General features: G+C 38.6%; 2 protein-coding genes across 3 annotated transcripts in view; one reads left to right on the top strand and one right to left on the bottom strand.

The window, feature by feature from the left end:
- The window catches only part of bloc1s1 (biogenesis of lysosomal organelles complex-1, subunit 1), a 3,662-nt gene extending 1,924 nt beyond the window's left edge, over positions 1–1,738 (bottom strand). Inside the window, exons 1-2 of the mRNA XM_032513352.1 lie at positions 1,470–1,738; positions 1,256–1,328 (exon numbers count right to left, since the gene is read on the bottom strand). Coding sequence (XP_032369243.1) covers positions 1,256–1,328; positions 1,470–1,530 — 134 coding nt within the window. The 5' untranslated portion in view covers positions 1,531–1,738. The remainder of the gene's footprint in view (positions 1–1,255; positions 1,329–1,469) is intronic.
- Positions 1,739–2,147: 409 nt separating this feature from the next.
- itcha (itchy E3 ubiquitin protein ligase a) overlaps positions 2,148–11,072 on the top strand; it is an 18,383-nt gene continuing 9,458 nt past the window's right edge. Inside the window, exons 1-12 of one of the 2 annotated variants that reach the window (XM_032513319.1) lie at positions 2,148–2,411; positions 3,334–3,399; positions 3,543–3,684; positions 4,451–4,575; positions 5,441–5,572; positions 6,040–6,088; positions 6,260–6,438; positions 6,653–6,887; positions 7,130–7,225; positions 7,633–7,807; positions 9,176–9,245; positions 9,406–9,490. In XM_032513319.1, coding sequence (XP_032369210.1) covers positions 3,375–3,399; positions 3,543–3,684; positions 4,451–4,575; positions 5,441–5,572; positions 6,040–6,088; positions 6,260–6,438; positions 6,653–6,887; positions 7,130–7,225; positions 7,633–7,807; positions 9,176–9,245; positions 9,406–9,490 — 1,313 coding nt within the window. In that variant the 5' untranslated portion in view covers positions 2,148–2,411; positions 3,334–3,374. Of the gene's footprint in view, positions 2,412–2,744; positions 3,400–3,542; positions 3,685–4,450; positions 4,576–5,440; positions 5,573–6,039; positions 6,089–6,259; positions 6,439–6,652; positions 6,888–7,129; positions 7,226–7,632; positions 7,808–9,175; positions 9,246–9,405; positions 9,491–11,072 lie in introns of those variants that run through there. The other variant, XM_032513320.1, reaches the window with a different exon arrangement.

The raw sequence follows: 11,072 nt of genomic DNA, 5'->3' as shown, positions 1-11,072 counted from the left end.
TTTTCATTCCACTCTTGAACTTTAAGCTGATTGTCTTAGTTTCATCACAGCTTTCACAATATTAACAATCCTATGTACCATTTGTGGTTGTGTCACACATTAGGGCCAATTCTTCCTTGCAAAGAATGGATTGTTTTATTTAAATGGTTCAGAAAAAGATGTTGGTGGGTCAGCTTGACAGAAATCTGTTAGGGAACCGTGCTACCTAGATCATCCATACCTGTGACTTTGAAAAGAAGACTTTAAGAAGTAGTACATATTTAGTACATGGCTTATATTTATAGCAAGAGTACAGTACTCAACCATTGCTACTGGACCAACAAAATGTGAATTTGGTGATACTTTAAAATTTGATTATTAGCAGAAACTTTAAATAGCTATCACCAAACAAATACTGTGGTAAAAAAGGATTAGTCAATCAAAAAAATAAAAAATAATCTTAAAAAAGGTTCTCAATAGTCCCTTTTCAAGCAAACACACAGCACGTTTGCTGTTCTATCTCCTCAAAAGTGAGAGTTTACTATTTCTGTTCTTTTTACTTGACTTTACTTTAACTGTTGGCTAAGGATAACAAGCCATTACAAAAAAAGTAACTGCCCAGGTAACATTAAAGCCGACAGGATTAGTTGATAAGTTGCTTAGTTAACTGAAAGAAAATATTCACAAATTATTCTAAAAATCAATCAAACATTGAATTATTCTTTCAAGCAACCCTATTAACTTACTTTTCAGAACGTGAGGATTTTATTTGCCGCTTTTCCCAATTTTACGTCATTGTTAACTAAATATCTTTGGGTCAGACAGAACAAGATAATTGAAGACATAACAGCATACGTCAGTGTTTTCTGACACTGTATACTATTGCGATATGAGTAATCAAACAAATTAATTGGCAGATTAATCAATAATGAAAAAAGTTGTTAGTTGCAGCCCTAAAAATTATAAATAAAGCTACCTTTATAATCTACTGGCTACTGCAGATGATCCACAGCAACATGTCAAAGTAAATATAAATGCTGCCTTCTGTTAAGTGTATTTGTGAATGAGTATTGGTCAAGAGTTTTACAGACTTATGTGCATTATGCTGAGAGGGTGCCAGGATGTCAACTTATCCTAATTCCTCTACCACCACTACCACTAGCTAAGTTACTCTACAACCAAAGAGGTTTTGCTACAACCATGAAATGGAATAACAGGTTGTCAACCAAACCTCATGAAACAAAACAGCAGGGGACAAGGAGCAGAATTTCCATACCCAACATTGAGGTGGTCTACCAGGGCTTCCGTCAGACAGGTGGCTGCAGAAATAGCTTCACGCCTACGTCTCTCTGCACGTAAATACACAGACAAGTACATAGACAAGTAAATCGTCAGTAAATCGTCAGTACTATGGTGGACGGGGCCTTCTGACACACGCAATCAGCTTTGTTTTTAGCATTGGTTAGCACGATTGCTAACTAGTCACTCACCCTGCTGCTCCTTCCGCTCATTTTGCTTCGCCTGGTGCTCCTTTAGTAAACGAGACAACATTTTCAGTGGTCGTTGAGATTAATTCGTAAATGGTTTTATTCTTCTTTCTTTGAACTAGCAGAATTGAATAACATGGTTTTTATGAGAGGTTGGAGTCGCTTTCAGCTGACTAGCTAGCTACAGCTGTCCGCTAACCACTATCATGAGACCAGAGGGAGGAGGAGAGGAGTGGGCGTTCCCAGAAATGGCGACTCGCATGCAACCAATGCATCATCAATGTATTGCTAGTTTGTGTTATTAATTACGTAACACACAGTTTGGCTAGTATACTGCAGTGTTACACAGAATTTAAACGTAAAAGTTTATTTTTAATCATGAAAATAGTTTGATGCCAGATTCGTCATGGCATTTTCGCCTTCAAATTAAAAGTGTACATAATAAAAAATATTTCAATTACAATATACTGCCGCAGCTAGTAATACCACCACTACTACTTAATAATAATAATAATATTAATAACGTTATTATTATTATTATTATTAAATCGCAAAGTCAAATTATTTCAAAAAGACAAGAATGTTCAACTAACACGAACGCTATAGCGTTAACATTCTTGTCTTTTACACAAACATGTCCAATGGGCAAGATAAGGGATTTAAAGGGGACAAAGATAGCCAGCCACATTTTTTCTGGCAGGCTTTGGTCCTGTCAATGTTAGTGTTATGACTAAGGGAAGTGTAAATTTAGTTTTTTTTGCAGAAAAAAAGAGGTCAGTCAACATTTGGGTACAGTGGATATACTATTTTACTTTTAAAAGCTAGTACCGGAAACGCTCTTGTTCTGGCTAGCGGAGCACTGCTTACAGAAGGCAGCTAGCAACCTGTCAACAACCTAGGCTGAAACTGAAGTCTGTGTGGCCCTTTATCGTCTGCTTCTACCAGGTATTTTCGTCTAGTTTTGCACTGAATGAAAGGTGTGGAATGTCCTCGACTGAACAAACAAAGCTGCTCATGGTGCCGGGTAGTGTGTTAGCATTATTAACGCTAGTTAACGTTAATGAACGGTTAGCTAAATTCTGGGTGTTCAGCAGGACGTCGGCGAACAAAGTTGCCCCATGTAACGTTTGTGTAACTTCTCAGTTTCACACAAAAACATTAACTTCACAGCTAATAATATATCGTAGCAATGTCCCAGTCGAAACCGGTAACGTTACCTACAAAAGGCTATAAAGTTGTCTTGACAACAAATCTCTTGTTGGCTAAACCCCTTGCTAGCCTGATAGATAAAGCTATTAAGCTATTAGCTAGCTAGCTAGTAGTATTATTGTCTTGTGTTGCGGATAAGCAAAGCACACGTAGCCTACTTTATGTTACTGTCTAATACACTCAACGTCACTCTGTTGTTATATTAATGTATTCCCCTTGTACATCATTTACACTACCTGTTTATCCTGCCAAGGGATATTGCCAAAGATTAGCAAGAAGGTTTAGTGAGACTTAATTTAGCCAAGTTAAGGATGAGATTTCTAGAATGTACCATTACGCAGCGGTTTCTTTAAATAGCTAAGATTAAACACTGGCTAACATGCATTTTTGTGAAGTTTGTAGTCTTAAAACGAGCTAAATGCCACATTGAGTATGCAGGGTTGTGAACTAAGAGAGTATACGATGAGTTAGACAGTCAATACAAACTGTTCTTCTAATATCTCCAGATACATTACATTCTTACATACATTCTTGCTATTGTATATGAGGCTAGGCTATATTTTTCACTGACTGTAGCAACCTAATCAGCCTAATCACTCTGTAAGTAGGTTACCTGCATAGAGTGTCCCATGTTTGAATCTGATGTCATTGGTTGCAGGTCAGTGTATCCAAACAAGGCTGCTGTGTTATGGATGAACCATGAAGGCCCAATTACAAGTCACAGGTAAGTTATCACTGCAAGATTTGTAAGATTGTCTATCAATAAAAGGTTGTTGCAACTTTACCAAATGCAACGTTTGACAAATTCTGAACAAATCTGAGTGGTAAATTGAATACAATTTCTCTGTGGTGTGTTCTGCTTTGTAGTGCTTTCAGCCAAGCTGAAGGAAAACAGGAAGAACTGGTTTGGTCCCAGTCCCTATGTTGAGGTAGCTGTAGATGGCCAGTCAAAGAGGACTGAGAAGTGCAACAACACACACAGTCCCAAATGGAAGCAGGCTGTCACAGTGTGAGTATTACCGTTCTGTTTGTCATAGGAGAGAAATCAGTTTGACAAACCGTTGATTAATTATTGGATGATGTGCAGGCTGATAATAGAAATATTGAACTAAATTGAGTCTACACACCACATTGTGGGTGTTACAATATATATTTTGACTGCATGTTGTGAGTGTAGAGTCTACGTTTGTTGTTTATATTGTAGAGGTTCTGAGACGTCTGTTTCTGGTGTGAGGTTACTGAGCTGGGAATTTGGTGATTGTGTAAATAATGGTAAACTAAATACTTATAGGTAAATTCTGAATAAATATCGGATGTGTCTGAAAGATTTTTAGCAGGTGAGTTCACAACAGTCACTGCTTTACCATGGCTGCTGTGCCATTGTAATTGGGCCCAGTCCATTTACCTCAGGTAAATTATGGATTGCACCATATCTTAAAATGTGTCTATTTTTACCACCTTAAAACCCAGAAGTGATGTCTTACAATTGCTTTCTGGTCTTACCAAAAAACATATTCAACTGCAGAGATGTCAAACAGAAAAGCAAATAAACGCTCACATTGAAGCATTAACCAGCCTATGTTAAGAATTCATACTTAATATATGACTTTAATTATGAATTAGATAACAAATGAAACAGATTTGGTAAGTGAGTCATGGATTTAATTTTTTTAAGAGCTATTCATAGTCATTGAATCTTTTTTAGCATTAGTGCATCACTATTATTCTTTTTTTCTGGTGTTGACTTGTATCTTGTTATTTTTTCTTTTTTACAGAATTGTGACTCCGGTCAGCAAACTGATTTTTCGTGTGTGGAGCCACCAGACACTGAAAGCAGATATCCTGTTGGGAATGTCTATACTGGAGATCAGTGAGACCCTAAAGGCTAATGACCTGAAATGTGAGTTTACAGTACTTTCTTTCTCCTAAATTGTAATCTTGTTTTTTGTTTTTTTGTAATATTTGAAGTCAAAGTAACAACTTTGTGCTATAAATATTGTTATAACAAATGTTGTTTGGTTAAGTTTACTACTGTTATTGACTTTTCAACTTTGAACATGGAAAATGTGTTGTCTGATGAGCAGAGGATGAAACCAATATTTCTAGGCCCTTGGGGTTGATTCCCACAGAATACTATGAGGTATTCAGGGCAAAGCTCCCATCACATGGTTTATTTATTTCTGGATAAGAAAAAGTTGTATCCCTTGTAGTCTCACTTTCAGTATTCATTTTGTTTGTCTGTCTAACAGCTGTGTAATGTGTTTGAGAGATTTTGCGCACACACTGTAGACTCTGCACATTTGTGTAGGAGTGATTTGCCAGTTTGTTTTGAGAATGTTTGTTTTATTGGGCATTGATAAGCTTAACAGCGTGTGACCTTCTGCTTGCTTAGAGGGTTTACAGCTTAATACAATGGTTCATCTTGGCATGTGCACACCATGTGACGTAAAATTCTGCTTTATATTCTAAGTTGCTTGCTTTTGATTTTCCAGTAGTAAACACAATTCTATAAACCTTGCTAGTAGCCCCTCACGGCTATGCTGCTTGTTACACCCAATGTGACTAAAGTGGTTTGAGCTGACAGAGTGACTGACTCTGACATCTCTAGAGCCAGCATCATACCAGCAGTGCTGAAAACTGTTATGATATAATTTTGTTGGTAAATGGTCAGTGTGGGTGTTTGGGTGATGAGTGTACCTGAGGCGTGATGATGGACTTGCAAATTATATGCACCTGTTTAACACTATATTCTGCACTCTCTCCAGTATGTGAGGTGGTGCAGACACTGCAGCTGTGCTCTGATAGAGACCCTCAGGATATTGTAGGTGACCTGTCAGTCTGTTTGGATGGCATGCAGGTAGACCCAGAAAGTTTCGCCTCGGCAGAGAGAGAACATGGTAAGGAACCACACACAAACAGAAACCCACCATACTAGGTCTACCACAGCAACAATTTGAGAAGGTGAACAATGCACCAGAAATTGTCCAGAATTCTATTAATTTAGCTGTTGCTAAGACATTTCCCTTTCTTTCTCACCATGTTTTGTTTGATTACGGTCAGTTTTAGTGAAAAGAGGTTGTAACAACTGGTGGTCATTTTGGCTTCTGGTCAGAATTCTTTGTAGTACCTAACTGATACATTGGCCAACTTAGCTAGATCAGCAAATACGTATACGTCAGCTGTTGAGTAACAAGAAATAGTTTTGAGGTAATTGGCCATTACATACTTAACTGTAGTTTTCAACTGTTAAATGTCCCTCTTCTCACATATCTTGGTCACAATGCTGAAATAACATGTGTTGGTAACATCTCAAGCTATTTTACATAAATGTTGTGCCTTCTTGTCTTGTTCTCTGTCCTTCCAGCTACTGTTCGAAATGGAAATGCAAGACAAAATGGAAACACTGGCAACAGGTTCAGTTAACATTTATGTATAGAGCCATACTTGCTTCTTTGTGCAAATCGTAGCTTAGGGGTTTTGGTAAAACAAAAATTATATCTCACATGAAGTCTATGTGTTCACTTATAAAAGAAATACTTATTGTATACCTGTAAAATAACTGAAGAAAATATTTTGCTCCCCAGGTCAAGCAGAGACACATCTCCTTCCAGTGACTCAGAGGAGTGGGTTATTGTACCAAATGGTCATGCTGTCAATGGCACAGGTTCTCCTTCCCGATCTCCAGGGGGCTCCAACGCCTCCCGTCCTCCCAGACCCGTCCGACCTCCACCTCCTACACCTCGCAGACCAACAGCCTCACCAAGTAGGAAAGCACAAGATATCAAAGACTTTACAATATAACATTAGCAACATTACATTTTGACACACCAATCACTTCACATTCTCACATACCAACAGTTTATTTTCATAAACAGAATGAGTGTGTGTGCACTGTGTTAATTGACTGCAATCAAAGCAAATACATCTCTGGATTAAAGGTTTTTTTTCCTCTGCCGCCCTCCAACTCCTCTCCCCAGCCTCTTCTAGCAGTTCCTCCCCTAGTGAGCTGAGTGAAGGTCCAGCTTCCGATGGCTCCTCTCAGGTGTCAGCTAGTGGGTGTACAAATCAGCCGGATGACTCAGGCGCAAAAACAGCAGCGGCAGGTTCTCTACAGACAGCAAGTGGCCCCAAACCAGAGACTTCTGCCTCAGCAGCTCTAGCCACAACCACTCCCAGAATCACACCCATGAGCAATGGTCCCTTACCACCAGGGTAAAAGAGCAAGGCACTACACTTGGTTCTTTAAGTCTTTGGTCCAGCCACTGTTGGCAGACATATTAGACTGCACTCATAGAAACAATTTATGTGTGTTGTTTTGTACTGTATGTAACAACGTTTTTAGTTTTTCAAGGAATTGTAGTTTATCAGTGACAGAATCAGTTTGCTCTGCAGTTGACCACCATCCAAATCCTGTTTCCTGAGCTTTGTCTTCTTTTACTTACCTGTTCTTGCAGGTGGGAGCAAAGGGTTGACCAGAATGGACGTATGTACTTTGTGGATCACATTGAGAAAAGGACAAGCTGGGAAAGGCCTGATCCTCTCCCTTCAGGGTACCAACACACTTGAATAATCTTTTAATACCATGAATACTAACATGGTTCTTGCTCTTCTCTGTTGGACTGTGCAGTTACTAACAATAACAATGATCTCAGATTAATACATACATATTTTTTTCTGTTTGCAGAATTGAACGCGGCAAATCAATCCGTGTGCTGTAGCCACTTTTTCATAATTTATAACTGATTTTATGGCTACTGCAGAGCTAAACTATTTTATTATTACATTATTTTTTCTTAAGTTTAATATCAGGGATGTATTTAAAATACCGGAACAAATTAAAACAACATGTGTCTTGTATTCACATGGATGTCAGGTGGTGCCTTCACACACATTTGCTATTTGGCCTACATTGTCAGCTGAGCATTGCCTTCTTTGTACTCTGGTCCTTTGGTCCTAGGTGGGAGCGCAGGGTGGACCCAATGGGTAGGGTGTATTATGTCGACCACATAACCCGTACTACTACGTGGCAACGCCCCACGCAGGAGTCTGTGCGTAACTATGAAGAGTGGCAGCACCAGCGCAGCCAGCTGCAGGGAGCCATGCAGCAGTTTAACCAGAGGTTCATTTATGGGGTGAGAGCAGTCACTGTTTGGTTTCTGGATTTGTTACATTCACGGGACATGAAGCACATACTATTTATCTGTTTTGATTAACTTACTCTGCTTGGAATACTTTGTGTCTGATAGAAAAACTTCACTTACATTGTTAATAAATCTGATAATTATATCTACTCCTTTTCCCATATATCACAAATCCAGTGTCAGTGGATATGCAAATATTGTTGTTTTCATGTTAACTAAATTGTTAATCTGTGTTAAAATGAGATTTATGGTGAGCACCGAGAAACTTTCCAATTGTGACAATCGCCTATCAGTGTCAAGCTCTGCAAGTAGATCATTCTGCACAGTAAAGCTCAAATATCCAAGTGACACAACAAGAAGTAGGCCATGTTTTTGGTGTAAAACATAATAAAATACAATATAATATAACACAGTAAAGTTTTGTGGCAACAGTATAATCTTGGCTCGCTACCTAAAGGGAAGGGACTTGTAGACCTTGCAGAGGCAGAATTTAACTTTTCATGTTGCTTGGTTTACAGGCTGTGCATGCATTACAAAGGTCACACCTATTATAATTATTGTTCTTGCTTGAAATAAATCATCTGACAACAGCCATAACCACCTTGAGGGTTTATTATGATCGGAAACTTTTAGAATAATTTCATCATCAAGAATGGACAGGAACCAATGAAGTTATATCAAAATTCATTTTTACTTGTAAACACAAGGAGACAGTTTCCACACTACAGAATAGTACAGAAAATGCCAAACTGGAAGCTCTTCACAGCTGCTTATTTATACAAAGTGGATGTTAATACAAAGTCATAACAACGTTGATGTCAGTTAGTCTCATTCGGTCTGGGAATCTCCTCTGCCTTCTCTGCCCTGCCCCCAGAAACATCCTGTGCCTTTCACAAGGACAGATGATGGCTCCATGTTTATCTTGTTTAGAGTGATCACTATAATAGGCTATTCTTAAGCAAACCGTTTTAATAATAATCAAACAGTATGTGATCAAAGTATGTATCATCATTTTTCTAACAAACATTATTTTCTGAGTTTACATGTGTGGCATCTATCTCCACTTCTCTGTGTTTTTAAAGTCTAATTTGGCTCTCAGGTCTGAAATGGACTCAACAGAGGATGACTGTGCATGACTCTAGATGATCCTAATAATGGCTAGCAATTAAGTCATATGGTTAAGGGACCTTCAAAATGTGGGAACAGAGAAAAGAATGCTATGAAGTAGATTACACTTACTTCATGATACATTTGAACTATACTACAGTTTGGTTGGCTTTAACAGTCTTTGACAAAGGCAGTTTATACATTTTTTTTGTAGACTTTATCAACATTTGTGCCATTCTCTCTTTGGCTCAGCTCCAAGACCAGTTGGCAGCCACGGCCAACAAAGAGTTTGACCCGTTGGGACCTCTGCCACATGGTTGGGGTAAATATCACTGAGAATTTGACGTTTATTAGAGCTGTAATTCATGAAATGTTAGAAAAAAAAATAGTCAAATGTTTTCAGGATTGTGATGTAATTCTGTCTCTGTCTCTGTCTCTCTATCTGTATGTGTGTGTGTTACAAATTATCTTTTTTATGTCAGAGAAGAGAACAGACTCCAACGGCAGAGTGTATTTTGTTCATCACCCGACTCGGGCAACACAGTGGGAGGACCCCAGGACACAAGGGTGAGTGTATGCCAGTGTGTTATGTAATGTGTATCTTCATACCGTCATACCTTGATTCTGTCTGTAACAGTATCTGTAGTTTTGTTTTATTGTCTGTAAGAGGCGCTAATGTGTTAGCAACTAGCTCAGTTCCAGTGTTTCTAAAACACTTCACAGTAGAAAATCAGTTCTTTCTGGCATTAGGAGTGAAGTATGGAGAAGGGAATGACCCATATGTCCGTCTTTTAAGTTTAGGAATAAATAAAATTACTACACTATCTTAAAATAGGAAAAAACTTCTATCCAGGATGTAGCAGAGCTGTTCTAACTTGCAATGAGTTACCAGCAGGTGGAGAATGACAGGACAAACACATGCTAACAATCTTTGAGGCGTGAAAGTATAGAATCTATAAATGTTTAGAGCTATAGGGTTAATTTAATATTAATTAACGTTCGTTACATTCAAGCCATTATAAAATTTAGTTGATACAAAGCCAAATAAGACTATCGGCTCAGTAATCAATAATCTACTCTCATACGAACCTGGACACTGTAACTGCTCTTAACTAATAATTTATGCTAAAAGTCTTTTTATAGCCAAAGGTTTTGTTGTTGTTGTTATTATTATTTTAATACAGTTTTTCTCTCTGCACTGTATTTTTATACCTTTTCTTTTGTAAGCTGCTGAAAACTGCTGCTGGAAATTTCAATTTCCTTGCAGGAGTCATCCCATAAGGATCAATAAAGAGAAGTCTAAGTCCATAAAACTCTTTACAAGATAATTACCTCTTCTGAAGAGTCCATCATGTTTTTTTTAATCCTGCAATCACCGAAGGCTTACGTCATGCAGATTCATCGACAGTGTTGTTGTCATTACTTAGAATTCCTCATGGAGGCGACAGAAACTACGACGTATAGCTTTAACATAAGTTAAAGCTTTAAAAGAAATATTGCTTGGATTTAAACATGATTGTTTTGTCAGCAGTATTTGCTCTAAACTGTGCTTGCACTGAATCCTTAATAAACTGCTATTAATGAGGAAGTTATGTGTCCACAAAAGAAAGAGCATCTGACTAAAACACTGTTTAGTACCACCTACCACCTGCCAAATCCGGGTGAATTTTTCAATTGGCGGGTAACACTGTCAATCCGGTAAGACTGTCAATCTACCTGCCAATGTGGCAGGTAGATTGACAGTCTTACCGGGTGTAATGATGATGCTGATGTAATTATCAGTAAACAGGGGCCGCATCACTGGAACACATGGATTGACAGCTGGGGCCTCCTATCGCGTTTTCATTACTTGCGACAATCCCAGCAGCCCCACGTGCAGCCACTGACCAAGCGGGAGTGAGATGGGGTCAAATTAATTTCCTTGTTTCTCCCATTTACCAACACAACGTACAGCAAAAGATGTCCTGCCAACATGTACACATTTTAACATCAATGTATGCTGTAACAATTTTTCACTATAAAGTGGCTGAAAGTTGCTGCTGTTTCAATCCTGTCTGCTCGCTGCATGGACGGGCCTGCTGCTCTGTGCGCATGCACACGCACACACGCACGCACACACACACACACACACACACACACACACACACAC

This window comes from Etheostoma spectabile, chromosome 4 (assembly GCF_008692095.1).
Source record: "Etheostoma spectabile isolate EspeVRDwgs_2016 chromosome 4, UIUC_Espe_1.0, whole genome shotgun sequence".
NCBI lineage: Eukaryota > Metazoa > Chordata > Actinopteri > Perciformes > Percidae > Etheostoma > Etheostoma spectabile.
Note: the sequence above shows the minus strand (reverse complement) of the source record. Positions and strands in the feature narration are given on the sequence as shown.